The sequence below is a fragment of the Metarhizium acridum genome (genome assembly GCF_019434415.1).
Source record: "Metarhizium acridum strain ARSEF 324 chromosome Unknown scaffold_1, whole genome shotgun sequence".
NCBI lineage: Eukaryota > Fungi > Ascomycota > Sordariomycetes > Hypocreales > Clavicipitaceae > Metarhizium > Metarhizium acridum.
This window is the reverse complement of record NW_027094015.1, coordinates 3,228,887-3,256,811: the sequence shown is the minus strand read 5'-3', so window position 1 is coordinate 3,256,811 and position 27,925 is coordinate 3,228,887. Positions and strand designations below refer to the sequence as shown.

At 53.2% G+C, this 27,925-nt stretch overlaps 8 protein-coding genes across 10 annotated transcripts; 2 read left to right on the top strand and 6 right to left on the bottom strand.

The window, feature by feature from the left end:
• Positions 1–20: 20 nt before the first annotated feature.
• Positions 21–5,798, bottom strand: J3458_000966 (uncharacterized protein). 2 transcript variants are annotated; one of them, XM_066116445.1, is made up of 2 exons: positions 5,250–5,798; positions 21–3,759 (listed from the first exon to the last, which is right to left on the bottom strand). In XM_066116445.1, the coding sequence occupies exon 2, from the start codon at positions 3,041–3,043 to the stop codon at positions 785–787; it is 2,259 nt and encodes a 752-aa protein (XP_065978327.1). In that variant the 5' UTR covers positions 3,044–3,759; positions 5,250–5,798; the 3' UTR covers positions 21–784. The 2 variants fall into 2 exon arrangements, with proteins under 2 accessions (XP_065978327.1, XP_007807962.1); XM_007809771.2 differs by having other exon boundaries at positions 21–5,798.
• A 3,299-nt stretch (positions 5,799–9,097) lies between these two features.
• Positions 9,098–10,204, bottom strand: J3458_000965 (uncharacterized protein; the record flags this gene model as incomplete). Its single annotated transcript, XM_007809770.1, has 1 exon — positions 9,098–10,204. The coding sequence occupies one exon, from the start codon at positions 10,202–10,204 to the stop codon at positions 9,098–9,100; it is 1,107 nt and encodes a 368-aa protein (XP_007807961.1).
• Positions 10,205–10,815: 611 nt separating this feature from the next.
• On the top strand, positions 10,816–12,335 carry J3458_000964 (uncharacterized protein; the record flags this gene model as incomplete). The annotated part of the gene is made up of 3 exons (XM_007809769.1): positions 10,816–10,938; positions 11,018–11,347; positions 11,460–12,335. The coding sequence occupies 3 exons, from the start codon at positions 10,816–10,818 to the stop codon at positions 12,333–12,335; spliced, it is 1,329 nt and encodes a 442-aa protein (XP_007807960.1).
• A 311-nt stretch (positions 12,336–12,646) lies between these two features.
• On the bottom strand, positions 12,647–15,058 carry J3458_000963 (uncharacterized protein; the record flags this gene model as incomplete). Its single annotated transcript, XM_066116444.1, has 4 exons — positions 14,782–15,058; positions 14,184–14,721; positions 13,060–14,106; positions 12,647–12,984 (listed from the first exon to the last, which is right to left on the bottom strand). Exons 1-4 carry the CDS (start codon positions 14,833–14,835, stop codon positions 12,647–12,649), a joined length of 1,977 nt encoding a protein of 658 aa, XP_065978326.1. The 5' UTR covers positions 14,836–15,058.
• Positions 15,059–15,311: 253 nt separating this feature from the next.
• On the bottom strand, positions 15,312–16,420 carry LSM3 (U4/U6-U5 snRNP complex subunit lsm3). 2 transcript variants are annotated; one of them, XM_066116443.1, is made up of 3 exons: positions 15,917–16,420; positions 15,749–15,860; positions 15,312–15,697 (listed from the first exon to the last, which is right to left on the bottom strand). In XM_066116443.1, exons 1-3 carry the CDS (start codon positions 16,037–16,039, stop codon positions 15,657–15,659), a joined length of 276 nt encoding a protein of 91 aa, XP_065978325.1. In that variant the 5' UTR covers positions 16,040–16,420; the 3' UTR covers positions 15,312–15,656. The 2 variants fall into 2 exon arrangements, with proteins under 2 accessions (XP_065978325.1, XP_007807958.1); XM_007809767.2 differs by having other exon boundaries at positions 15,312–15,860.
• A 52-nt stretch (positions 16,421–16,472) lies between these two features.
• On the top strand, positions 16,473–19,387 carry J3458_000961 (uncharacterized protein). Its single transcript, XM_007809766.2, has one exon. It carries the CDS (start codon positions 16,549–16,551, stop codon positions 18,658–18,660), a length of 2,112 nt encoding a protein of 703 aa, XP_007807957.1. The 5' UTR covers positions 16,473–16,548; the 3' UTR covers positions 18,661–19,387.
• Positions 19,315–21,377, bottom strand: J3458_000960 (uncharacterized protein; the record flags this gene model as incomplete). The annotated part of the gene is made up of 2 exons (XM_007809765.2): positions 19,315–20,688; positions 20,769–21,377. 2 exons carry the CDS (start codon positions 21,375–21,377, stop codon positions 19,315–19,317), a joined length of 1,983 nt encoding a protein of 660 aa, XP_007807956.1.
• Positions 21,378–24,443: 3,066 nt separating this feature from the next.
• J3458_000959 (uncharacterized protein) lies at positions 24,444–27,737 on the bottom strand. The gene is made up of 2 exons (XM_007809764.2): positions 27,519–27,737; positions 24,444–27,455 (listed from the first exon to the last, which is right to left on the bottom strand). Exons 1-2 carry the CDS (start codon positions 27,696–27,698, stop codon positions 24,912–24,914), a joined length of 2,724 nt encoding a protein of 907 aa, XP_007807955.1. The 5' UTR covers positions 27,699–27,737; the 3' UTR covers positions 24,444–24,911.
• Between the last annotated feature and the right edge of the window lie 188 nt (positions 27,738–27,925).

Below are 27,925 nucleotides of genomic sequence, written 5' to 3'. Positions count from 1 at the left end.
AACAAGCAGCAGAACCGGAACAAGTCTCGCTCATCATTCCCCGTCAGGAGGATCCTTCAGCTTCTATTAAGAAGCTCACTTGGCGTGCTGGAATCTGCCGAAACACTTACAACGCCGTGGAGTGGCCGACGACTTTGTCTGCCCGGTCAAACGAGATGAGCTGTCTCGTTGGATCGTTTGTTTGCTGATATTTCTTCTTCTCTGATTTAATTCCGTGACATTCTCTAGCTAGCTGTATTAGTTGGGCATGACCATGTCCGACTCGGATGGCAACATTGAACTGGCTTGGTTTGTGTAAGCAAACACGGCCACCACGACGGACCAATGTTGGAGATGAGCATGGAGTCTAAAAACACCTCTCTGCCTCTCTTATTTCCCACATCTTTGCATGTAGCTCATCTTACAAGCCCTGTTTTCATGGCGTGGCCCAAAGCAAAAGGTAGCTAACAGGTATTTATTTAAATGTCTCATTATGTGCAGCCCCTTCGTACGTATTCACACCATCATTTCTATCTGGATCGTCCAAAATCATCATCAGCCTTTACATCGGTTGGGTATGAACTCCACAAATCCACATGCTTATAGCTTTTCCCAACGCTTCCCTTTCTTCGCTTCCGGTCCAGGTCCAGTATCAAGGCTAAAAACGCCGTTTGCCGTCCCAATGCGTTCACGATTCCTCAGTTTCAATCGTACCATCGATCGATAAGAAAGTGTATGGTCTATTCTCTTCCCAGTGCATCAACGTCTCATCATCCTTTCATACTCTTTTCTTCGTAATTCTCTTTCAGCTAACGGCATTAGCTTCATTGTTTCTACCGGGTCGAGTTGGCAAATCCGCGAGGTGCAAGTTAACCGGAGGCCGCGAAATTTCAAAACTTCGGCTGGGCATCCGTCCTCCTGGTGTTCTAGGGTGTGCCACGTTGACTCGCCCGGTCCGATCTAATATCCTCGTCGGTAACTCGTCAGAATCATCTGATCCTGAGTCGTTGTCATCTTCAATCCCGTAGCCTGCGTTGGCAAGACGTGTAAAGTAATCAGCCAAACCATCCACGCTCGGGGTTCCAATCACAGCATCATATTGAGGAGGCGGTGTCATCATAGGAGCACTTGCTGTTCCTTGGCCTTCGTTGACGAGAAGCGGTGGCGGCGCTGTATCGTCGTCAAACGCGGGTGGATTGAAGCTGGGCACGCGTAATAAGTGAATGGGCCGGAGCTCGCCTTGAATGCCCAAATCATCCACTGACCGCAAGGGACTACTGGTGCTGGTCATGGGGTTCATTGCTGAGTGCGCAAGATGAGCAGCTTGGGGTGGCAGCGGGAAACCGTCATTGCTCAACTCCGTTCCAGGCAACGTGCCTGTGGATGAGTTTTGCGAACCTTCGCACGGCAATGAGGCCGAGTCGGGGCAACCACATACTGACTGATGAGGCGTTTGGTTGTTGTTGGGACCAGCGTACGCTGGCAGGTTCGTGTTAGCCTGCGTTGCCCGGCAATTGAGCACCGTGAAGGGCGAGTCGATGCTGATTTCAAAATGTCGGCGTTTCCTCCCTGACGGATCCTCGGGGTCTGTGCGACTGATTCTCAGAACAATCTTGATCCAGTGATAGACGTTGACATTTTTCCAGCTACAGTCTGGGTTGAGCCTGAGATCCTTGTTCTTGGCCATCATTTGACATGTCGGAAGCTGAACATTTGCCTCGATCTCTGTAGATCCCCACATATGCTCCAAGCCAAGGTCAAGATCACCGAGCAAGTTGTTAGCCGGTTCGGGGAGCGGTTCAGCAGCCCTGCCGCGTCTTTGCGCTTCCCGTGTGCGCCTCAAATTCGCAATTTCTCTGGCCTGGCGGCGTTGTTCGGGCTCAAGTTCGCCACCGCGAACGGTGGTAAGATCTGACGTGGCCCAGTTGGCCTCAAGTGGTTTCCCTGCTGTCTTCTCGAGGAGGAGAATCTTGCGTCCCGGATCCTTTCTTGTGACGCGTTTATCATTTGTCCAGTACTCAATTGACTCCGTCACGTAGACCTTCAACTTGTGCAACTGGACCTTGGCAAGTGGTGTGAGCTTGAAAGCAATGGGGATCTTTGAGCCAATAGGGAAGCTCTTCCCAGAGATGACGATGTCATAATGAAGTTGGTCTTCCCACTGTCTTGATATGGAAATTGGTTCGGTTGTCTCCAGAGACATCTGATCTGGCAATCGCACGATGGAAACTTCCTTGGTGCCATGCAAGTTGGGTTTGAATGCACCGGCGCGATCCACACTCGCATGGAGCTCCCATTTTACTGAGCCATATTGCAACTTGGTTGTCTCTAACTGGTGATGATCAATAGGGAGCTCAAAGGTATAGTTGTAAGTGCCCGGATAAAACACCTTGAAGCCCTTGACTTGAGTTGCCGTGGCCACTCCGTTCTCGCTCTTGCCGAAGCTACGTGACTGCGTATTCTGCAACGAAAGTCTCTTAAGCTCCTTGGCAGTTAGGCCATTTCGTGAGGATGACGAGAGCAGGAGGCTGACTGGACGATGGGGCGTCTGGGGTACGGCAAGGTTTGTGTTACTCGAGTTTGCTGAGCTGGATTTTAACTTGTATGTGCACTGGTTGCCATATTCACCCTCCCAGCCATCGTGCATAGCATTGAAAAATGTCAAGACCTGCGTTCTCAGGCTTTCCTCCTCACAGACGTCCTGCTTCAAGGGAGGGATGCCCTCGGGCCACTCGGTGCGGGCACGTCCCAGCAGCTTTAGCTGGATGGCCTTGATCTTGACATTCTTGGTTACGTTCAGTTGCAACTTTCCGCGTAATAGGGCGGTGCCAGTCTGGCCGTCGCGGTGCACATGGCCGTCGTGATCAAAGCCGGTGAGGAAGATGTTGCGTTCAGCGAGGAGTATTGAGCAGGAGACGCCGCTACCACTGGCAACAGGCTTGGGGACCTCGGTCACAAGTGAGGTGACAGCAGACTTTGCGGAGCGCACAGACATGAGGCTATTCCGGTGACTTGCAATGTTGTATGCAGCCGGAGGATGGGCGACACTGCTGGCTACAGCCATTTCGTCTGAAGGGTCAGAAGGGTGTGGGTGAGATGGCGGATGATGCGGGAGAGACAAGCGGTGGGGCTGCTGTAGAATCTGGGCTGCCGAGTCTTGACGGACGTGGTCATAGGCCGGGGACGCCAGCACCCCTGCCGATGCCGATAGTGTCGTCGCGGGGGCAGCGGAGTATGTCTGTACCTGCACCTGCCCTGGTGCTGGTGTCGCTGGTGTCGCTGGTGTCAGTGGTGATTGGCGTGGTTGCGAGCCCTCGGTGTTGTTTGGTGACCGTCCTGAAATCGATGCAATGAGCTTCCCCAGAGCGGGTCTGAAGATTTGCGGCGACGAGGATGTCGATGAGCTGTTTCTCTTGTGTTGGAAAATCTTGCTGCTGCGGCGGCTGCTGTTATGACTACCGCTCTGGCCAATGCCGGGGTATGACGGCACTTCCGAGTCGGGGTCGGGGTTCGATCTTGATGGTCTTTCGCCGCGGCACCTTTGCGATCTTTCCCTATTGGCTTTTGCGTCGGGGCGTAATTCGCGGGGCACGTATCCAGACGGGTAAGTGACGACGTGTATAGCGTGCGGTCTTGATCGTCTAGGGCTGATGAGCGGTGTAGGGAAGCAGTCTGTAGATGGCGGTCGGCGGTCGATGTGGGCCTCGGGGCGATAGAAGACGCCAGTGTTGTTGGTGGCCAGCCAACGGCCTGATCGTTGTCGACGCTGCTGCCGTGAAGCTGTCATGATGGATGTGTTAACAGTCTGGTCTGATGTTTCTCTTGCGACTTCTCCCCAGAGCTGTTCGGGTATGCTGCTGCAACGCAAACAAGGCGCTAGCCGAGGCTCAGTGAAGCTCCGCGAGCGCTCATGCAAGCCGTGTTGTCGCAGCGATACGGTGAATTGTGATGAGCATGAATCAAATCGGGAGAGGGTATTAAGCAGGGAAAAGAAAAAGAAAAAGTAACAATGGGATGAGAAAAGGAGAAGGAAGATTGTCTTTGAGCCCGTGACGATTTCTTTGATGCAGAACGGGTCTAGAAAACGGCCGAAACGGCACTGGCCGTTATTTCTCGACCGGATGGGGCAAGGCTTGACTCGGTGGACTTTGTTATAATAGTACTTGGTCGAATTTGGTGTTGATGGGGTAGGCTGTTCATGCAGTCGACGCCAGTGCCCCAGACCCGAGACTTGAGTCGTGAAACTTAAGACACAAGCTTGAGCGCATCAAGCCCAAGTGGAAAGTAAAATTAGATGGGTGGAGAGCGTTGGAACTGCCAGGCACCAGGTCGATCCCTCTTCCCAGAGCCGTCTCTGGGCGACGAGGTGCAATTGTGTCCAGGGCCGCAAGATTAAAGAACGAGGGCGACGAAGCATAGGAGGGTCATGGAAGGGTGGTGTGTGAGGCTCGTGAGGCTCGTGAGGCGCGAGACGTGGCTCAGGTCAAGCGCCGAAGACAGAAGGGAGATGAGCTGTACCGAGAAATCGCTTCAATGTTTGATGTTCAATGTTCAAAGCTCCCGCCCTCTGGGTCGTGCGTCTCTCTGCTGCAACCAGCTGGTCTGAGGTGTACCTTTGAACCTTGGAGGATCTCAAATGCCACGAGGCGCATCAAGCGTGACCAAACTTAAAACAAGAGGGGAAATGTATTCCCATACATGGCAAGAATGCAACGATTCGGATGAAGGGAAAAAAAGAACGGCCATTGGCGGTTTTATGGCTTATAGGCAGCACAAAGAGGCTCGATGCCCGAGTCGTGCGCTGTATGAGTGTGTGTATGCGCGCGCCTGCGTGTCATGGTGTGCATGTGTGCATGTGCGTGCAACTGAGACCAGTCCGTCGCAGCCAAGCCCGACAGTCAGAGATGGAGTGATGGACCCCGAGGCATCTGCTGGAGCGCATCTAATAAAAACGAGGGCCCGCGGCGACTGAGCAGATGGATCAATCGTACGCCGTTCAGATACAGTACAGCACAGAACACCAAAGCCCAAGGCCAGAGAGAGAGAGGAAGGCCAAAGAAGTCGTAATCAATGACGCCGAGAGACGTGAGGCCAGACAAGGAGGAGGCTCATTGAGTTCGGCTCCAAAGGCAAAAACGACGAAGTTGGAATTGAGTTGCAGGGGCAGCGGGAGGACCACGAAAGGGAAAAAATTTCAAAAAAAAAAAAAAAAAAAAGGACAAAAAGACTTTCAAACTTGGAAACTCTGAGTCAATGAATTTAGCACTCACAATTCTGGTTTCCTCTGGCTAGTCCGGAGAGAAATGTCACCAGACTCTTCCTAGTTCGTTGCCGTAGCTGACGGCAGGTGCGATGCAGAGATGACGGCAGGGAAGGGACGACCGTGATGAGGGTGACAAGAACCTGGCAGGACCGGAGGACTTGCGACGCTAGCCCGTCACTCCAAACTCAACACGTTCAACGTTGTTGATGCTGCAACGAAAGGCTGCAAACGAATGCGGAACGCAGAGCGGCGGAGACGTTGCTGCACGGCTGGCTTTGAACCTTTGAGCGACCCGGCAGGACGAGAACAAAGAAACGAAAAGTAAAAATAACCGGTTCGTGTGTCGTCTTTTGCCGTCAATAGCAAATCGAGCAAGGCGAGCAAGAGGAACAAGTATTGCAACTACGTCAACGATGCACATGAATTCGCTCTCCTCCGACCACAACCTGGGCTGACAGGGGGTGCAGTACTAGCCGAGCCTGGAGAAGCAACAGCGAACGAAACTGGAGTCAGATGCAGTCAGCCATGCTTGTTCAGCATTGCAGCACATTATAATTTGTCAATTCGGTCTGCCGATTCCATGGTACCCCTTGTCTCTCATCTGTCATCTCAATGGCTTGCTGCCAACGCTCCGCAAATGCCGGCGACGTGGACAGACTTCTGGCCGGTATCCCACGGGTGGAGAAGATGCCAATGGAATCTATGGCAAGCACTTGTTGCACGGTCGAACCAAGTCGAGCCCAACTAACGAAAGGACCGCGCCTGTGTCGGCACGAGGACCCCGTCACAAGGAAATTGACACAATGCCGCTGGGATTTGGTACCAAAGCAACCAAGCAACCGTCGTGGTGTGTTCGAGACCGGGATCACCTGAGGGCAATGCAAGCCGGGGCACTCACCTAGGCTCTCTATTTTCGCTTGTGATAGGATGCGCCACAGTAGATTTGGCTGCTGGGTTCTGGCGCCACGAGAGGCACAGAGTTTCTCTAGCACAATATACGATTCGATTATAACGCTGGACCAACCGGCATGTGACAGTTTTCTATGAAGACGGAATATACAATGTTTGTTTCGGAGGTACAAAAACCGAAGCGAGTAAGTGGGATCGAAGAAGGCAGGTTGACAAAGAATCGAACGAGTCTGGTATGAGTGGCTTGTTTGTTTTCAAACGGCGTTCAACTACCTTCCACACAAATGGTACAAGATGGGTGGCAATCAAGCCAAGGCTTCGGGCCTGGGCTGCTGCACCAGATATATTTCTTTTCTGGGTTTCAAGATACCACCCTCGGCCCTGGTTACGTAGTTGATACCATCTGGGACAGACCGTCGCCCTAGCAGCATCAGCCTCCGGGCCCCAAACTCGCATGTTGCTGAACAAAGAAAGCGAGCAAAAGCTAACTTAGGTAGTGAGAAAAATCCCCGAGGGAACTAGCCTTACACTCCGATCGAACTGCGATCCGACTACTATCCGAGAGATGCTGCGTACATACTCCGTACTCACTGCCATCAGTCAATATTAAATAAGCGGGTCGTGAACAGCTCGTCTCCGTCGCTGCCGTTATTTCCATGGGCACCCACAACAACTTTGGCTTCGTCGCCGTGAGGCTTGCCGTTCTATCCCGTCCTCGGGAAAACATTGTGAAGCTTTGGTGGCGCTAACGCCAGTCAGAAGGACCCATGATACCGTTGAGCGTCCGAGGAACGCCGTGACGGCCGATGGAATATTCCGTCCACAGTCGAGAGCTTGTTCTGCAGCGGCAGTTGTGCGTTTGCGCCGGCATGGAAGATTGGCCGACGTCGGCTGCAAACAATGAGAGTTCCCAAGCGCCTAGGGAATCAATAATTACTCTAGAGGTCATTGTTGATTCGTCATTCACACCGATCCCCTCGACTAGACTAATGAATACGACATAACGATCCGCATTGTTGACAAAATACATTCCAAACTTCAGCAACCTTCTTTCTCAGCTCGTCATAACGCCTGTCCGTTAGCCCTGGTGACGCCGGCCCCCCACCAGCGCGCAGCATGGGACACAGTAAAGGCGACGTCAACCTTGACTATTACGGAGTACCCCAGTCTTGGATCTTCGAGACTCCTGCCCAAATGCCTCGACAGGCTGATAGTTGGGCGGAACGCACAGCAGAAATTTTGGAACGGGTGGAGTCGCCCTACGCGAGTTGAGCTTGGCTCACTTGGCTTCAATGTGTGACTTAGCCTTGTTATTTCTGCTTGGAAAGTTATTAGATGTTGCTTTGTATGCAAGGTTTTGCTCATAATGCACACTGGGTAAGGCAACAGGGAAAGTCAAGGAATGAACTCATTCACTCTTTTTGAAAGTCAAGACAGGCCGAATCCCAAGGGTTCGGATATCCCCTGGACAGCCGGTGCGAACTCCGACCCTTCCGCCACCATCCAAGTGCCACCCGTCTGTGCCTCCCATCCCTCACGGCTTGATGATACGACTTCAGCATGCCGACCTTTGTCCTGCCACGTCACCCGAGGCCGCCGGGCCATGGCGCCGTGATATCCGAAAGAGCCGAGTCGCACAGCGAGTTGTTGTTGTATCCCAAATCGCAGATCGCAAAGACCCTTTCTTTTGAGACCCCGGACTGTCTGCCGCAAGGGTCCCGTGCCATGCCATGGACCTTGTCTGAGACAGCAGCGAAGTGCGTCGTCAGCAACCCCCATTGCAGACAGCGGTACTCGTGGCGAATAACGGGCAGATTGAATGCTCATTGCATTGCTCGCAATGCTGCTTCACCCCGGTATGCTCTGCAGGGTGACCAATATGACACGCCTCACTCTTCTCGCATCACGTTATACACTCCTGGTCACCTTGTTCGCTTGGACCCTTGAAATTCAAATTTCCAAGGCATAAAAGCATCCGTCCCGCATGACAAGCCTGCTTCCTCTTGCATAAGCTGGGCCACTTGCATTTAAAGTGTTGTTGACACGCATGTACTAAAATGAAATGCCTGGAGGATATCCCTAGACGACTACGTCATTCCTCGCAGGTCCCGTCGCCCCATCAGACTGCGACCGCCATATTTCATCTCATTCAACGGCAATTTATTAGGCAGATCGATTCCTCCGTATATACCCCGGCATAATTTGGCGCAGGTGGACAATGCGCGAGAACCCACTTGAGTCGCAGTCAAAAACGAAGCCAGCCATGCCTCATCGTGAAACGATACTAAGGTTAATTGCCCCCGTTATGTAAAATTCCCCTCTCGAATGTCACGGACATCATGTGAGTTTATCGCGCAAAGGCCATAGGAAATCGGAAAACACGTCGTAGATGCCCGACTGGGAGTAGCCTCCCACGATTGTAGCAGATAAGTTTCACAAACATCTTTTGTCAGGCCAATATTCGAACCGTCGTGACCTGTAGAATATTGGCTAGAAGCTTGGAAGTCTAGTATCGTGTGTCTTGGTTCCAAGAGCAAAAGCATACCATGAGGCACATTACCTAGGTGGCGAGTCATTAATGATCGTATTGACATATTTTCTCGGAAATACAGTCCGTTGACTTTGTCCCCAAGAAGATAGTCATTTTCCAACAGCTGTGAGAGACTCACACAGGACTCGGAAGCAAAACTACGATTGCGCGTCATATAGTGGGAGGCAAAACTAATCCAAAAACGCACCGACATATCACACGCCATGCCGGTATATTGCAACACGTTGTCGTATACTTGGAGATGGCTGTAGTGGGTTGTCACAGACTGTATCCCATATGGATGGTAACAAGGCTCAAGGAATGCATCACAGCTGTTCAATACTCCATTACATGGTATCCGTTCAAAAGTCATACTCGACAACCCGCAAGCAACAACCGCCGTAAGCAAAAGATCGTCACTGCGGCCCAATAACCACCAACTCAGAAGCACCGGCTTCCAGTCCCTTGTCTAGCGCCTCATCCATCTTCTCCAGCGGATAAGAAGCAATAACCTCCAAACCCGCCGCCTTCCCAAGCTTCAAGACGCCCGATTCCGCCATCTTAATGAGGGCTCTGACATGTTCCCTCTCGTACATCCAAGATCCGCGAATCGTCAAGTCCTTGAACACCATGAAGCCATAAGGAACGGGCAGCGCGGCATCGCCACGCCCACCCATGAGACAGACCCGTCCGTACCGTCGGAGAGAAAGAATCGCCTGGCCCAGGAACTCCGAAGCCGTCGCACCGGGGGGGCTGAAATCCACAACAGCGTCCACGGGGCCGTGGGCGGCAATAGCCGCAGTCAGATTGTCCGTCTTGCCGGCAACGACGGTCTTCAGACCGGGGTAGATGCTCTCCATCCTGGCTAGTTTGTCGGCGCTGCGGCTCACGGCGACGACGACGGCGCCCATGGCCCGCGCGACGGCGACGACGGCACCGCTGAACAATCCCGTGGCGGGCGTGACGACGACCGTCTCGCCGGCCTTGACGTCGATTCTCCGCAGCCCTCCGTAGGCAACGGCCAGAGGGCCCAAGAACATGAGCTCCTCGGTCCGTAGGCCGAGCCGGCCGACAAGGAGGGTCTCGTCGACGGGCCATGTGTTTTCCAGCGGCATGTGGACGTATTCCGCCCAGCATCCGTTGCGCCAGTTGTCGCGTGTAAACGACTTTGTGCGCTCGTCGAGGCCGTCAAAGGCGCCGTGTAGGATGGCAACGTCGCCGTCGTCTCGGGCACGCACAAAGGGGTCGAAAATAACCAGCTGCCCCGGGCGGAGGAGCTCCGGCGCGGTCGTGTCCGGCCCGGAGGCGGCAACTCGGCCTACGCCGTAGCCGCCTGGGGTGTTTGGGTACGGCTGCTTCATTGCGTGGCCGCCGGCACCGGCAGTGCCGTTGATGAGTGCTTTGGCATTGTTGTGCACCATGGCGTGGAGAACCTGGATGGTGATGCTGCCCGGGCCGGGCTGGGGCGTCGGCACCGAGTCGACGCTGGCCTGGCCCGGCCCGTGAAGCACAATGGCTTTCATGGTTGGGGGGAGCCTTGTTTCTGTGCAAGTCATGATGATGATGATGATGATGGCGGTGGATTTGGTCTTGTTGGATGAATACATGGGCGGGAGCTGAACTCGTTTTTATAAGGCAATGGTTTCTTTGCACCGGAGTTAAGAGCCTGTCTCGGTCTAAACTACGATATAGTCTGCCTTGGTTGCAGATGAAGGCATTTAGAAAGCACATGGCGTCTCCCACGGATGTCATTGCCCAACAACCAATCATGGCAGAGAATGTATACGAAAACGGGCTAGCGCTTGTCCCGGTCGTCTGACAAGTTATCTCCGGAATCCGCCAGTCAACCATCCAACATCATTCTCGAGCCTCACTCAGTCAACCTGCTCACATCTCCCTCTGTGAGCTACTCTCTCTTCCAACTGTATATCCATCGGGAACTGTGAGAAGACCGAGATGCCGGTGCAAGAAACTGGATGAACCCCCCATCCACCGCAAGCCAAATCAGCATCAAACTCGGAGCGGGCCAGCCCATCTCTGCTCTGCCTCTCACATAAAGTTAAGCCCAAGGGGAAAGGACCAAAGCAATCTCACATTGTGCCCCTGCCCACATTTCGTAACCACTACTCCCGCCATGTCCTCCAGCAACGCGGATAGTGTGAGTCCTCCTGGCCGGGGACAAGCCTTCGTTCGCCAGCGCAAAGCCCACCGCAAGTCTCGACTGGGCTGCGCCAACTGCAAGCTTCGCAGAGTCAAGGTATTCAAGGCTCCCTATCAGTCATGAAAAGTGACTGTTTTTTATTCCTGGAAACCGTTGCTGATGGTCTCAACCACAGTGTGACGAAGCCAAGCCCTCGTGCCGGCCTTGTCTCGCATCAGGCTTCATTTGCAACTACTCTCGTTCCGCGCCAGATTTGCAGTTCTCGCAAGCAGGCGTCTTCAAGGTCGACCTCGGCATGCCAGTTGAGAAGACCCCCAATCCAAGCCTGCACAAGAGCATTCCTCTAGCGTTGCCCGTGGCCGGCAAACTCGGCAGCTATGAGTTGCGTGAGCCCGACTTGAAGAACCTGGAGCACTTTCTCAACTCGACGGCTTCTACGCTGGGCGAGGGTCGGGGAGTCTTCGAGACGTGGTATAGTCAAGGCGTCCTTGGGCTGAGCAACTCGGTAAGTTTCTGTATACAGAACCCCCTTCGTTCACCTAGCCTGGCCCCTTTGGAGGATCACGCAATGTAGCTCAGCTTTTCTCACGCAGAATCGACCCAACTGACACCGCCAGTACCCCTTCCTCCTCCACATCTTCCTAGTCCTCTCGCAGCTCCACGAGATGCATGAAAAGTCTGCCGTGGCGCACGCCCCTCGCCGCTCCCTCGCATTCCACTGGTACCACGGCACCGCGCTCTTCCACCAGATGCTGTCCAGGGCATCCACGGCGCCCGTCCTCTCCTCCTCGGAGCGCGACGCCCTCTGGATGTCGGCAGCCATGCTCGGCGCCGCGGCATTCGCCTATCTCGGCTCCCTCGACCCCAGCGACGCATGGCCCCTCAAGGAACGCTCGTCCACAGACCTGGACTGGCTGAGGATGAGCCACGGCAAAAGAGTCGTCTGGGAACTGGCCGATCCCAGCCGTCCGGAGAGCCTCTTCCGCCGAATGACGGCCTACCAAAGCCGTGATCCGCCCCCAAGCGCCTCGTCGCCCATAAGGCCGCATGCCCTCCCCTCGCTCTTCTACTCCGTCTTCGACATCGGCCCGCCGTCCACACCCGACGGCAACCCCTACCACGCGGCCGCGGCCCTGATCTCGCAGCTCCTCCCCGTCGAGCCTACTCCCCACAACATCCACCACTTCCTCTCGTTCCTGAGCCAAATCGACGCCAGGTACCAGGTCCTTGTTCAGGACAAGGACCCCCGCGCCATGATTCTGCTGTTGTACTGGATGGCCAAGGTCGTCTTGTACCCAATGTGGTGGACCCGACGGCGGACCTTGTACGAGGGACTGGCGATATGCATCTACATTGAACGGCATCACGGGCACAACCCGAAATTCATGCAGCTGATTTCTTATCCGAGAGCTGTACTCTCCGCTGTATATTCCGGCGTCGAGGTCCAGAAAAAGGAGAACTTTGTCTTGGGCTTCACGCCGCTCAAGATGTAATAGGTACATCTGCTCCCTTAAGTGACATGATATATTAAGATTAAAACAGAAAATAGGGGTGCAAACTACAAACAAGAATGAGGGGTAGATGTGTACAACAAACATTTGAAAAAGAAGTAAGATGGGGGGAAAAGAAGAAAAGAAAAGAAAATACAGTCGCTCTATGAATTTCGGTGGCGCAACAAAGCCAAAACGTCTCCAAAGTCCCACACTGGAAAGACAAAGAGATTGTTATGATATATATCATGGGCCATACGGAGTACAGCCCACCCCCCCTTTTTTCCGCCACGCTACCGAGCGTCGTACAGGCTCTATGCACTGACCTGAACTTGCTGTCCCGCGTGAGGCTTGTCTTGATCCTTCTGATCGTCCCCATTCGCAGATTTCTCCATCAACGGGTGGTTGGGGTCGTATCCAACAGCCTTGACGATGCCCAGGCCTTTAGTACGACCCTCACGGAAGAGCAGTCTGTCGCCCGGCGCAAGGTACTCGGGCCGCTGGACGAACTGGAACGCCACCGTGGCTCTGTCCCCCGTTCGTATCAACTCCCTATCAATGTCGATGATGGCGCAAGTTTGAGAAACTGGCCCGACGTGAAGCATCGCCTGATACTTCTTCTTGATAGTGGTGGCATGGGATAGAATCAATACTATTTTGTAGACATATTTTAGTACTCGCATCTAAAACACACTTCGTTGTCCCAAAACAGGACGTCGTTTCTTACCTTCTGCAACGAATTCTCGGTGAACCTTGGGGTTAGGCTCACCTTCCACCTTTGGAAGCACGACCATGCCCTTGCGCACATCCTTGCGCTTTACCTTCTTCAGAGCGAACGAGGCAGACTGGCCGGCAACCGCGGCGGGAACACGTAATCTCTTGCGCTCAATCGATCGAATGGCCGTAGCGGTGAACTGTCCCAGGGAGTCGGGCCCAATCAGAACATTGTCTCCCTCGTGGACCACGCCAGACTTGACGATTCCAGAAACGACTGTCCCCGTGTATGGCACCGAGAATGTGTCGTTAACATGAAACTCGAATGGCGCATCCGTATTGTATCTCCCGTGGTGGGGGAGGATATTCAGAAAAGTCCGAACCAAGCCCAAGTTCTCCCCAGTCACGTTGGAAACCTGGAACACGGGACATATCCTCTGGCTGACAAATTGTGTGGCTGTGTTGATACAATCCTCGCGGTTCTTAATGAAGGTTGGGACCTTGCGGGCCCCCGGACTCCTCATGATCTTGGTGATTTGGGTAATGGTCTCCTGCAGGATATTTGGAGGGCAAATGTCAATCTTGGTAACCACGACCATGACGGGCACGTTGAGAGCGAGAGCGATTCCCAGGTGCTCCTTGCTCATGCCAACCAGCCCGTTGTTCGCGGCAACCATGAGCAGACAGTAGTTGGGGCTACTGGAAAGCAGCCCAAAGACTGTTGTTCTCAGGTATTTCTCATGGCCGGCCAAATCGCTGAAGGTGATTACCTTGGCACTTTGCTTGCCAATGTCCTCCCATGATGGTTTTCCTATATCCGGAGTTATTAATAAAAATAAACTATAACCAGATGCCAGAAGTCGGCACTTACTTCCCGGTATATCAGAAGTGATTACTTTTCCCACGCTATCAAAGCCCATAATCTCCATTCCGACGGAACTGGTTCGACCACTTTCGATTTCGTGCTTGTGGCGGAACAGATTCACACGCGCTTTGCCTCTTCCATCATCCAGGTCACCCTTTACTAGCACCCCAAGCATGGAACTCTTTCCAGCATCAACTGGGTGGCCAAAAACCAGTCAGCTCCCTACGCAACCTCCACGCCTACGATATACACTATTGGGGAGGCTGACTTACCATTACCGACAACGGCTATTCTAGTCTCAATAACATCTTCAACATTCGTGGGAACCCTCCGTATGAGAATCTTGCCGTTGCATCCGCCTCCCTTGTCAGGCTTATTGGCCGTAGTCTCTGCCTCGAGTTTGCCGCCGACGTTCTTGGTCAGGAGCAGGTCACAGTCGGCTCCCGCGGCCTTTGCCGCAGCCACCAGTCTCTTGTACGCGGTATTCCAGTCATCCACGGTCAGGTTCATTGAATCGCCGTTGTTTTCGTAGCCCAGCTCGAAAACGGTCTCGCCCATCCCCTCGTCGATGCGCTCAGCAATGACATCACGGAGCTTCTCAAATGTGTGGTCATCTGTCCCGAGCACAAGGTCTCTCAGAGGTATCCTCGGTGCAGTGTCTGCCAAGTCAAGATTATCAAATAGTTCATCCAATTCCTCGTGATGCTCCGCGTCATTTGCACTAGACGTGGCGACGACGTTGGTCCGTCTTGACGCAGGGAAGCGCAGGTTCTGCTGCTGCTCTACGTACTCGGCAAAGTCGCCCAAGGCCTTGAATTCTTGTGAGACCAGCGTCGACAATGACTCAGTGCTTCACTACGCAGAACTTACAGACTCGCCCTTGCGCTTCTCATGCGCTAGTGCTTTTGTGTTCTTGCTGGACATGGCTATTCGCCGGATGACAGGACCGTGCAGGGTTACACCAATATTCGAGGTATCATTGGATTCTCCTGCAACGGGGGAAAGAGGAGAAAGAAGGAGCGCGCAATACGTTCTGGAAGATTTTCTTGGATATATATAATGTGTCAGTAAATCAGCCTTGGGTTACTGCGCCACGGCTTCGGCCAGTTGACTCTTTTGTTGCTGCAAGGAGTCATAGATAGACTAGGTTGCGATGGAATACCTGGTTACGACGGGTCGGCGGGTCGCGGGGCGAATAAGTAGCCTCCCGAGACCAAGATGTTATCGATAAGACTCGAGCAAGTGTGGATCAGCCCACTAGATTGCACCACACGATCCCCACCGCGGGAGGCGAATGCGAAATCGGATATGTGCATACTACTTAAGTAGGATGCATTACTACCTAGGTACCTAGGTATGCAGTGGTAATGTTTGAAGACGAGGCCTTGGGAAAGCAGTAGTTGAAGCTTATAACATTTTTATTTTTATTTTTTTTCTTCCTCTTACTTCGTCTAAATATCTTGCCATATTGCCATATCAGCCGGGCCAGTCAGACAAAAGCTAGCCCCTAGAGATTTGAGTCATCCCCGATGCTCTGAAGCTACGGACTGTGATTCAAGTAAATGCCCGAAGACGCTTCGATGCAGCTCAGTGACTGCATGCTAGCTCTGCTAGTTCAACATGACTCCTCTTTCATGGCCTATTTGTATTCTAGGTCACATGAGAGGTTGTAACGATGCGTCAAGCCATGAATCCAGTAGTAGACATGTTCTCTCTCATACGTCCACCTCCCGTCGTCATCCGAATCAGAAAGGGACCTGCGGTGATATTAAAACAACACTGTCTCCTTTGCTTTCCCGTTAGCACCAGCGTCGGCGGCCACAGCACCACGACATACCTCTGACAAAAAGCATTTCTGATTTACGGTTGATTGTCTCCTCGTCTTCGTCGACAGCATAGATTGTTTCCTCAACCTCGCCGAGGACCAAGTTGCAATGGCTGTCGTAGGCCTACAGCTTGTCAGTCACCCCCTATTCTCACACGATGCACTTTTGAAATGCCTCACATGGAGCTTGCCCTTGAGCTCACGGTCACCTCTGAGCTTCACAAAGACCACCTCATTCAGCAGGAGCCGGACGAGGTCGAGGGGCTCAGAGACATGGCCGGTGTCGTCGCCGGTATCGGCCATTTTGAGCGGAAATCGACGTGTAGCTTGTTTCTCTTTGAGATGAGTATTCTTGGCGTCGGGCTGCCAAAGCTGCGCGCGTTTCCCCTTGGTCAGCGCGTCGAGTTGGATGCTCTTTGAGTCGATGAGAAGCGAGGCGCCCAATAATTTCCGTCAGCGGTGGGGTGGAAAAGTCTGGTGGAAAATCCTCGGGTGCTTGGCATGTCCATTCAGGGCGGCACAGACTGCAGTCGACTTACAGTTGACGTCTGGACCTCTTACAGTGGGTTGTAGCACTCCGCACGCCACTGCGGGAACAGCAGAGCAAGTGTCAATAGCGAGCACAAGCTCCAATCAGGAGATCCTTTGGCGCGGTGGATCTGAACCCCCAGATCGACATCGAGCACCCCGGATTTTTGCCCCGTCCTTCTCGACTCGACCTCCTCCTCCATGCTGCCCGCACGCGCCAGAACCTTCGTTTGCCTGGAGTTGGTCGCTCGGTGCGGATTGCTGCCGCTGTGCACATCGAGACAATGGCCCTGAGGAGGCCTCTCTGGACGAAGGCGAGCTGGAATCGGCCACCCGCCGTCAGCCCGTCTCGAACAGAGAGTCGGGCAAGATGTGCCAACTCCAAGCTCCTCGGCCAAGCACAACCACGACAACGACAACGACACCTGGCCTCTCATGCGCCAACGGTAGCCGCAGCAGCTCCTCTCCGGCATCACTTCGCCGAGTTCCTCCCTCCTCGTGGATGCACGGAGCTCGACCTTGTGCTGGATGCGGTGCAAACCCAGGACCCTGAGCTGTTGTACAAGGCGTTTCTTCAATGGACCGATCTCCTCAGTAACCCCAGCTCGCCGTTGAACGACGGTGCCGTCAGACAAGCGCAGGAGCTTCCAGGCCCTTCATTCTCCGAGATATTACGCAGCATTGACCCTCTACTGGCAACAAGGAAGCACGATGTTACGCACGGCCTCAACCTGACCCAAGGCCAAACTCAGTTTACCGATGTCGGCAAATTGGTCGACCAGTTTGGAGTCCGCAATCACCATCGTCAAGTACTACGCGGCATGCAGATACTCATGGAAGTCCGTGCCGGTTCCCGCTACGGCCTGGCGCCGGCCGACTTTGACGTCTTTCTCAGATGTGCCGGTGCTGCTGTCGATTACCAGGCAGCCAAGCGCTTCTGGGCCACCATGCCGTCCCAGGGCCTGCAAGATGTCCGCACCTGCAAGACCTGGACAGAATTCATCAAGTCCCGTTTCATGGTCGAGCCTGCGTACTATCAATGGGACCGCTCGCGCGTGGCCGTCATGGCCCGAGACTTGTACAGCAACCGGTCACCGCTGCCCATGGCAACCTTGAAGCGCCTGGACAGCGTCAGGCACTGCATCAACGCCTTCAAGAGGAGGCCCTGGAATCGAAGACCAGACGAGCTGGACGAAGATATGCGACGCCTTGTCCGTCGACGGATTGATTTTCGCGGCTACAAGAATCACTGGATTCGGGCCCTGTTCTACGGCCACGAGATGGACGAGGAGCTCCTTTGCGCCTCCCTCGTGGCCTTTGCCCGATCCAGTTCCCTACACTCAATCAAGGCGCTGGTTTTCAAAAACTACTACGGCATCATAATCGACGAAGACGCCGAATCCAATCCCGGAACCCCCCAAATCTCAGGCGGAGTCGACCTCCCTCCACGCTCCCCCATCAAGCCCACCGGCAATCTCCTCGGCGCCATCGTAGAGGCCTTCGGGTCCATGTCCCACATCCCCCTAGGCATGAAGCTCCTCGACTTTGTTTCGCGACGATATGACGTGCCCATTCCCCGCGAAACGTGGTCCAACCTTCTCAACTGGACCTACCTCTGCGCCTCGAAGCCCTTCAAGCCCACGAGAAAACTCCTCGACCACTCCCAATACACAGTCACATCAGGCGCCGACGTCCGGGAAGTCTGGAACGTCATGACCTCGCCGCCATATAACGTAACCCCGTCGTTCGACGACTACGACATTTACATCAAGACGCTCCTCTCGCAGCGCTCATTCGGCCGCGCCCTCGCCATAGTGAGAAACGACATCCTCCCATTCTACGAAGCCGTCGTCGCCGACTACGAGCTCGCCGTCCAGGATGAGATTTTGCAAAACGACCTCGGGCCCTCCCCAGAGGCCACTCACCGTCGCCACCAGGCAGAAGTGTACAAGGACTACGTGCGCCACCGCATATCGAGCTGGTTCGACAAGCTCCTCAAGACGGCCTCCGCGAACAAGGGACACCGCGACGGAGTCGTCATGAAGACCATGATACCAAATCTGCTCGCGGAATTCACCGACTTCTTCCCCCACCAGGTCCGGTACCGTACAGCCCAGGGCGTCGTGCAGATCAACCGTCCCGACGCCGTGCGCCGCTTTGAGTGGGTCCGGTGCTGGCGGTCGACCTTGCCGCAGAAAAAGGCTGGCTTCCACGTTCGCGACCTGGAAGGCTCTGATGAGCCAGACTTTCCGTATCCCGAGGCTCCTGTCCTCAATGTGCGCGGGTGGCACCGCAGGCCGCGGAGGAGGATCGCCCAGCTGGGGAGGGCGCCTAGGCGCGAGGATGCGGAATCGAGAACGTGGTGGCATCGGCTGGAGGAGGAGCTTATTCTGTAAAACATCGTTTTGTGGGCATGCCGTGCATTTTTGGTAGCATTTACACCTCGAAGCATAAGCATATAATTGTGTAGCAGTAGGCGCATTACACGACATGGCACATGCGACCACGCTTGTGCCCCTAGGGTTTTGCCTGTTTGAACATGACGCGAATCCATATATTCTTTTATCGTAACAATTTCGTTAAACGTCCTGTAGTGATACAAAAGCAAACTCATAACCGTTCAAATATGTATGCTATGCGCTGTCCTCGTCTGCCAGGCCTCATTGCCGTCTGGGGTATATCCAAACAAGTCATCAGAGATTAACAAACATACAAGGGCAGCTTGAAGTTCGTTTTGGCGTGACTCGTTGCATGGTACATTGCTTCATTATTTCCCAGGTGCGCATCAGCTAATCCCTCCCCTTTGGAAACCCGGATATAACAGTAGAAATGCACCTCCTTTCGTGCACGGTTCTGTGATTCCCTTAAAGTGTCGCGTACGCATTAAGTAAAAAGCCAAATACAGGAAAAATGAAAATGCCAGAGATGGCCAATAAGTCAGTCAGACCACATGAATCGTACATGAGCTGAGTAGAGCAGGGAGCTTTGGAGATGCACGCTAGTTTCTGACCGGGTGAGATTGTGATTCGGAATAGGTGGTTCAGCCATGACTAGAATCCAACTGCTGCTTCCGTCAAGACACCGAGGAGACTTGCGGCGGCACCACCGATGCTCACAGCACCAATGGTTTCGCCCCATGTTTTCCTCCTCATGTGTCTCTCATCTCTGCGGTTCCTCCGACGGCCATGTTCGCTGCGATTTGGGTATCTGTGACGGTTGTCATCTCCGCGTGGTCTCTCCTCTCGTTTTCCGCTATCCCGATGGTCGCGGTTTCTCCGCGAGTCGTTTTCTCGCCTTCTAATATAGCCATCGTCATATGGTTTCGAACTCTTAATGTCTACCTCATGGGGCTCTGGATCGAACCGTACGCGGTTTTCGTTCTTGTTCTTCAGAATAGGCTTTGGCATCACAGTGCTAGAAGGAGACGTATTGTCCTCATTGGGTGGACTGACAATGTATGGATAGTTTCTTTGCCCTCTTTTTGACGTCGCATCGTCAAGATCTGTTGCATCGCTTTCATCCCATAAAACACTTTCGTCGTCATTATCTTCGCGGCTGCTCTTTGAGTCGGCTCTGTCGCGATGGGCATACCGGTCTTGACGTTGCGCTGGTGGATATCCTCCTGATCGAGCAGCACGACAGGCTGCACTCTGTCTAGCATACTCCTCTATTTGCTCTCGGGATAGTCTCCCGAGAACTGCCACATATTCTGGTCGCGCCTCGTACCGGACACCGGCACGCTGCAGTACCTCTGGGCTAACCAACGACCTTCGGATCTTTGTCCAGGGTGCGTCCATGGGGATCTCTTTGCCATACCTATCAGGTGCCAGACGAGATCCAAGTCCTGGGCTTGAAGAGAAGCTACCTGGTTGCGCTCTGGAGGCAGATAGATATCCTGTCTGCAGAAAGCCTATATTAGGAGATCCGCCCACGGAATTGGGGAGATTGGATTGTCCAGTGGACATATGCGGAGGTGGCCAGCTTCCCGACATCCCAGGAGGTGTCAAGCCTGGGTTGCTCCTCACATCGGGGGCCCCCAGATGTGAGCTAGATGGTTTTAAATGCATAAGAGCCATTTCTGCACTGATTCTGTCCATATTCATCAAGTCTTTGGTGGAAATAAGAGCAAGGGAGCCCCCCACCGCAGCCGACCCGTCATCGGAGAATGAACGATTCTCGTTCCCAGATGCACCAGCCACAGGAGCGTGATCAGGCATGCGCCGCTCTTGCTTGATGCTAGGGAAACACTTCTCGTTTTCCACACAAGATGAGTACAGCTCTTTTGGGGACAAAGGCGCCTTGGGTGGAAGTGGTGGTGGTCTCTTTGCGGCTTCGTGCTCAAGCAAACCCCGTACCGTCGGAGGAGAACCGCCATTAGCCGGTGACATAGCCTGAAGCTCACGAATATATGCGCGAAGCACCTCCTGTAGGGAGCAACAGATCAGCAACGGCACAGCACAACTAAGCAAGGTGGTATCATGTAACTGAGCAACAGGGAACTAACCTTGTGTTGGTGCAGAATGTGGGGGGAGAATCCTTCCATCTCAAGTTCAGACTTGAATTCTTGCCACATGCTATCCTCGTCATTCATGATGCCGCTATTTGCATTCCAACGACGAAACAATCGTGCAGCGATATTGTCGACCTTGTCTTTAATATTTTCCAAATTGGAATCGCTTCCTTGGGGAACAACCTCGGGTGCATTATTCGCAGGATTATTCAATTGTACCGTATCCAGAAACATATCGACGCTCGTTGTCTCGTTGGCAAGGCGAGACCGCACCGCGGCTATCCGATCTACCAGTCCATCTGTTTCTCGGCCACCAGCACCATCAAACTTCTCTAGGATGGTTTTAAGCTGCTTCAGGGCAAAGTCACAGTCTTCCACGATAGGTCTGAGCTGACGTGCGTAAACAGAAGCATCTGCGCTTCTTAGCAATGAGTCAGGGTCAGCAGCTTCTACTCGTAGATGTCGTAAAGCAAGGTGCAGTCGCCGTACGGAAGCGCCAACTTCGGTAAAAAGTGGTGACGGATGATTTTCGACTCGAACAAATAGTGTTCTGGCAAAGGCATCGACGGCGTCGATGTGCTCAAGCTCTATTCCGCTGCTCATTGCTGGGTGCCTGGAAGATGAGTCCGTGTAAGTCGTCGCTGTCGCTAATGCTCCCCCAGTGTTGATGCAGCTCGATCAACCTCTGGGGTCGAAATGAGAAGTGAAAATTGGCTCTTGAGAGTCAAAGGGCCGGAATGATGTCGCTGTTTTCGAGATCTGTCTCTCTCAATGACAATACAGCACGGACTCGGTCAGGTATAAGCGAGAACTACTCCGTAATACGTGATGAGTCCTCGTGATGGCCGTGTGGGTACGTCGAGGTGGTTTGTCGTGGACAGGCTCTTGCGCGACTCGTTAGTTGAAGTATCGGCCGACGGCTCACATATAAGCGACAAGTCTGAGAGTTTGTTCGCCAGGCACAGATCCGAAATTTCTAACGACGAGTGAAAATATTCTCCCACTCCCGGTGAACAGATGTGGCAACTAGGGGCAGAAATAGGCCGTGGGCCGTGCCGATGGAAGGGTGGCCTCGTTGGAAAGCCCATGCTTCTGCCCCGTCGCAGACTTTTGAACTCTCACGTCAGGTATCTGATGGCATGTCAGCGGGCGTGATGGATGATGCAAGACAAAGGCTGCCACCCACACCACCTTCATCCATTCCCTGGCTGCTCCCCTCCAGTTTCCCCATGCTCCTGCGGCATTCCCTCATGACGAGCGCAGTGTCACCCATGTGTGCGTCACGGCGGCGATGGCCCAACGAGGGTGCCGCAAACCCACATGCACACTGCCCACACAGAAGGCAACGCAACGTATCAGTGTTGACCTCGATGTGCCCATGTAGGTATGGTCTCCAGAGACGGCCGCCTCCCCGTGCGATGCTTGTACGGGACTGTTCCAGGGCTGAAAGGCACGAAAGGGCCCGGCGGCCGGTCGTTCTCGATAATTGAAGGCCAGCCAAGAAACGAACACTGGCTGAACACCCTCCACACTCTCCTTGTCAACTAAGCCTGACCTGGCGACGTCCAAATTCCAGATGGAAACTTCCTAGGTGCCGGTATGTGAGTTATCGTATAGTACAGCAAATACTGCCGAACACAGGGCTGACCAACCAGCACAAAATCTGCACAAAATCTGCACGTGCCACAGCTGCTGTACTCTGTCATGGATGTCTCGGTCTTGTGGTCCTCAAGATGCTGCCCTCCGCTGGAGGGAGAAATATTGCGCTGCTACACTGCGTTTTGCCTTTTTCCATCGGCACCGTAGCTCAGCACTAGCCACTAGGTGACTGGCTGGTTCCGGTCTCAGCAGCCCAGACCCAGCCTGGGGCTTGCGATTTGGCGTCTTGGTCATAGCTCATCAAGCTGGGGTCTGCTGGCTGGTGTTTCTGGGCCGAATTGCCACCACGTGAGATGATCGGGAGATGGAGCTGGAGCCGAAGCTGCATCCATGTTCCATTCAACCAGGTGCTCGTTGGCAGGCTCCTTCGGCTTCAGACTACAACAGCCTACTCCTACTATTTTAGGTACCTGGTACCTGTAGTTACCGTCATGCCCGCCGGCCTCACATTAGGTACAAGCTACGGAGTACATAGTAGCCCTCTCCACTTCCCGCCCAGCAGCCGAAAGTAACCAGGCATAAAGGCGGAAGGACCGGCCGGCCAACCGTCCCGGAGCAAGTTGCAGCATTCGCCATCATGCATGAATGTTGTTCTCGACTCCGGAATTCGCCAGAGACATTTCTTTATCAAACCATGAAACGTTCGGCTGCTCGTGTCTGGCTTCGCCATCTCCCTCGTGCCTGATGGCTGATGTGCCTGGTCCGGGGGGCTTGCAAGTCGTCAAAGGGATGCCCGACGCCCTAGTGCGTTGGGGCTGTGCCTGTGTTCATCGTGTTTACAACATCGGGCTCGGCCGCCGTCCACGAATCCGCCACTTCTACGGAGTACCACCGCGCAAGAATTCGCTGGGGAGGAGTCGTTTAGCTTCGCCAGGGTCCTGGTTACCTGCCTGCACGTCACTGCGAGGCTCTTAGCTCTTGTCTCGTCTTGGCTCCGAGGGACGCCCAACGCCACCATGAAAGACGGTTGGATGGGTATGATTTCGTTTTCCAGTCCTTTGGTCTGGGACCCCTCCAACCTCTTGATACAATCTTAGCTGCTAAAACCGAATATTGAACTTGAGAGCGAGTCACTGGCGTCGGTACCACACAGGCACGCCAACATCAACCCGATGGGCGTACTAGACGAGGCCCGATATACGAACTACCAAGCATAACATCTGCAAGCACCATGACATCTGTCTCGGCCTCACCTCCGCAGAGCCGCAAAATATACCTCATGCTCCTTTGTTCTCTTGTCCCCACAGTCAATTCATGCCATTTACCTGAAAAATGTGGTTGGATCGACTCTCTAGGCAGCCAAGGGACTTCGAGCAACAATACGGAGTACTCCGTACTCGACGCCCAGTTTCGCTATTCAGCCACGTTGGGGCCAAAGCGACTTATGAACTAGGGTGCCACACCTGCCACACCCCAAGGCTCCCAGCAAGTCAGACTTGGTAGCTCAATTTCGGGTTTCAAGTCAGCTATCTCTCCAACGGCGTGACGGAAGGTGCCTCGATGTGCACTATATGAAAACAGCAGCTTCCAGAATCTCCTTCTATCCCCCCTAGTTACTTGCTGCGCCTCTCTGCAACCAACGAACTACGAGATCGGGGTGCTATAGCCGGCTCAGTCTAACTGTGGGATATCGCACCAAAGGCACGCCGAAAGATGCTGGCTGGGAATGTTGTTCAAAACAAATGGGAACTTTGACGTCCCGGTGCCCAAGTGGCTGTCATTTACACAATCAGCACCAGGCCAAATCCATTTTGAAACAACTTGTAGCACATAGCATCCAACTTCCCTAGACAAGCTTTCCGAACGTCACCCGCGTCATCAATGCTTGACTAGCCCGTAGATCAGCCTCCCATTTTGTCACATCTATGACTATCCGTTCGCCTCACTGCAACCAACTAGGCCGAGGTTATTACGTCGTCTTACCTGTAAACTGTAAATCGGCTAGTACTCACAAGAGTGCACGGACAAGTGAGGGATGCTTGTCATGGGATCCAGGCTAATTAATGATCCCCAATATCGCCCGCATAAGGACTGAAGTTACTGTACGTGTAAATGATTTTCCCGTATCAACATTGTTGGCGCTTTTCAAGAAAATATTCATATTCGCTATCTATTCGCGGTATCGGAGTCATGCATATGCAGCCAGTATTTGTTTGTACACAACCAAAACTATGTGAACCACCCTGAACGCCTTCTGGGGCATATACTGCCTATCGTCTATGCAACCAATATTCCCGTTCCATCTTCACAGCCTAGCATTTGCTATCCAGGTCACCAGGGCGGCATTAACCAACTGCGCCCTGGCAACACTGCGCATCCATGCCCGAAATCCATGCCTTGGCTCTGATAGGCACTTATGCAATATTCTCAGCCGCACTGGATGCGTTATAAATGTTGATGCCTTCCTTATACAGCTAGAGGACAAGATGCGGTTGTGTGCATCCACACATGGACCGGATGAGACAGCTTCGATGCGGCTCAAATAGCCAGCCTCTCAAGTGAATAAGCCTCCACTTTTCGACTTATCATGTGTCCCGTTTCTCGTGAGCTGCGATTAACAACCTCACCACCGGACACCACCTTTTCTCTGGTAGGCAGCAACTTCATCTTCAATCCAAGTGGCAGAAGCCGAGACTCTTTGCCCTCCAAATGCCATGAAATGGGTTTGTTTGGGGTCCAAACCTGACGTGCCGCCCAGTTCTTCTCTGCTGTAAGCCCATATCGTACAGCCTCACCCACAATGCCGCTGAGAAGAACAGCTTCTTCCAAGCCTTCCAGGGCTGCAGCAACCTCCAGCTTTAGGGCGGTCAAAAAGTCACCGGCCTCAGTCTTGTCCGCCCAGGTCATAGCATCGTTAAACAGCCATCCTCCAGCGCCGACTGCATCCAGGCATCGTCCGAGCAGATCTGCAATGAGGGTAATGACGCCATCCGGGGGAGGGTCGTTGCCTTCAGAGTCAAGGCTAGTAGGATCAGTGTACAAGGTTGTCCAGGCTCCGCGAACCAATTCCACTCTAAGTATATAGATGAAGGCTAGCACCTCTTCGGTTCGGATTGTATCACGGAGAGCTTTGACTGTCGCAATGGCTGGAATGCGCCACAGCTTTGTGAATGCTAGAGTCAAGCCGCGGGAGCGGCTACTTGACTCGTCTCCTAAGTAATGCTCGGTGACAGCAATTTCTCTTTCGAGATCATCAAGGTCCACTTCCTGCGTATCACCTTCTTCGTGAGCTTCATTTGCCAACAGCTTAAGCTTATTCAGCTTTTTCGTATCCGGGAGTAAATCCATGCTCAGCATAAGGCTTCTGATTGCAAGCAACAACTCTACTTCCCCCAACTTTGTGGCTTGCAGGTAGTTCAGCAAGAGTGTCATAGACGGGTCAGCATCAGTGAGGCTGTGGATTAAATCTCTGGCCAGGGCCTTAATCCCCGAAGCTTCCAGAAGAAGCACGTCGCGGAAGGCTGAAAGCAAATTGGAGATTGTCAAGTGACCTGCAACAACCAAGTAAGTTGTGACGTTGCTATCTGGGAGAGCCAAGCGTAGTTCAGGCTTCGCTTCGTCAGATGAGGTCGTTTCCACTGAGAAGACTTGGCTTATCGCATATATCACCCATCGTCGGTCAACAGGGGGGTATGATCCAGTCTCTGTTTGCCAATCCCATTCAGGTAGCTCTTGAGCCTGTCCCGTGGCTGCCTCTCCATTCGCCAAGGCAGAATCATTCTGGTTTTTCAAGCAAAACTTTTGCCGTAGCAGGTCTTCCCATTTTCCCAAGGCGTTGTTGGCTAGCATTTCGTTGGCTGCTACGATTTCCTTGTGGTATGTGGCCAGGTACTCTTCAGTCATGCTTCCAGGGATTAGGCGGGAAAATTCCGGAGACACTGACTCTCCCTTTAATCGCTTTGCTTGCACCTCTAATGATGTCCCTCTACCAATTGAGTCAATCAATAGGCCTTCCTTGCGTCGCTTCCCATGATAATGAGGAGGCTCCACGTGAATGGAAACTAGCACATTGTCAATCAAAGCAATGGCGAGATCCTGGCTGCGAAAATGGGTAATTAATTGGCAACATCGTGCCTGTTGGTCTTCAGCGGGGAGTTCAGATAGATCCAAATCAGCCCTTCCGTGCACAGAGCGATATTGGTGGTTGTATAAGACCATTGAATCTGTGGATGTGGTGAGAAGGAATGGTCTTGAGAGGCGTATAAATGACTGTGCGCCAGTCATTTGGATCAGAGACTTCTTTTTCGGAACAGCACCGGTAATATCGTAGACACTGAGCACGCCGCTTGCGAGCTCTGTGAGAAAGCCTGAGTGAATGTCCACCTCGTAAACCGGTGATTCTTCTCGGGAGGAGTTGGCTGGGAGGGGGCTGATGTCCAGAGGAATCAACTTCTGTAGGCCAGGCGCAGCTGCAGCTCCGCCTGGCAAAGCAGCGAGGACCAAAAGATGGCGGGTTGACTTTCCTTCGAAAGCGCTTTTGACGACGAGGAAGATGAGCGAGGGGTCAACGTCCAAGGCCCGAGGCAAAGCGCTAAAAATTTCCAGCTTGCTTTTAAAAGCTCCCTCTCTAAAGTCGGTTACACTTCCAGATGAGACATACTCCACTTGTAGGTTTTCAATGGCTCCCGCAATAACATCTTGGATGGCTGGCTTAAACGGGGAAGACCATTGCAGTTTGAGGTCTTCGCCTGACAGATAAGCAACTTGCCCATCTTCGCAGATAGCTACGACATCTCCTACTGTACTATCCGATAATAAGGATGTAGTAGAGGAGGAGCTAGTAATGTGAATCGGCGATGCTTGCAGAGTCTGAGAAGTTGTTGATGATGTAGTCTTGCCATCTGGATGTACGACATCTTTGAACAGTGTAATTTTGTACGACTTTGCATCTCTTGTAGCAATATATGTATACCGATGCACATCGTCGCTGCCTGACCGCCGTAGTCTGATAGAGTACGGAGCACAGGTGAAGGATTCTTGGGGTGGGATGGGATAGGATGTGATGAGTCGCGACGCAGGAACCTGTCATTCTTGTTAGCTAGCTTGTTGCCGCAAAAGGCTTCCGTAGAGTAATAGAATACGCACATCGTATATACTGGCTGTTTCTCCATCAACCCCAACGGCTAATTCCATACGCTTCTTCTTTTTCTGGCCAGTCCGTAAACCGTAGACCTCTCGAGCAACAATACGACCGCCAGTGTGGTCAAGAGGGCGGGGCAAAGTGGCCACCACATATGGTCGATGAATTTTGTATTCAGATGCCATCGCAAACGTCCGCTTCTGCGTGCAGCAGAGCTTTGTTCTATCAATGGGGGGAATATTCGGCGGCGGCGACCTGGTGCAGCGATTTGTATAATTGGTAAACCGAGCCAGAAAAAAAAATACTGGCAGCGGCCCGATACAAAAATCCGGGAGTGGGGCTGGTAGAACAAGGAAAGTGCGAGTGGTGGGGTCAGATACGCAGTCCCAGTGTGTGGCCGATCGACTTCCCC

Bases quoted from the DNA above. Each gene is read 5' to 3' on its own strand.
- LSM3 (XM_066116443.1), bottom strand. From the start codon at position 16,039: ATGGCCGATACCGGCGACGACACCGGCCATGTCTCTGAGCCCCTCGAC. The intron at 15,861-15,916 runs GTGAGGCATTTC...GACAAGCTGTAG, and splicing joins AGCTCAAGGGCAAGCTCCAT to GCCTACGACAGCCATTGCAA. The intron at 15,698-15,748 runs GTATGTCGTGGT...GGGAAAGCAAAG, and splicing joins AGAAATGCTTTTTGTCAGAG to GAGACAGTGTTGTTTTAATA.
- J3458_000966 (XM_007809771.2), bottom strand. From the start codon at position 3,766: ATGACAGCTTCACGGCAGCAGCGTCGACAACGATCAGGCCGTTGGCTG.
- J3458_000961 (XM_007809766.2), top strand. From the start codon at position 16,549: ATGGCCCTGAGGAGGCCTCTCTGGACGAAGGCGAGCTGGAATCGGCCA.
- J3458_000959 (XM_007809764.2), bottom strand. From the start codon at position 27,698: ATGGCATCTGAATACAAAATTCATCGACCATATGTGGTGGCCACTTTG. The intron at 27,456-27,518 runs GTGCGTATTCTA...CAAGAATGACAG, and splicing joins AAACAGCCAGTATATACGAT to GTTCCTGCGTCGCGACTCAT.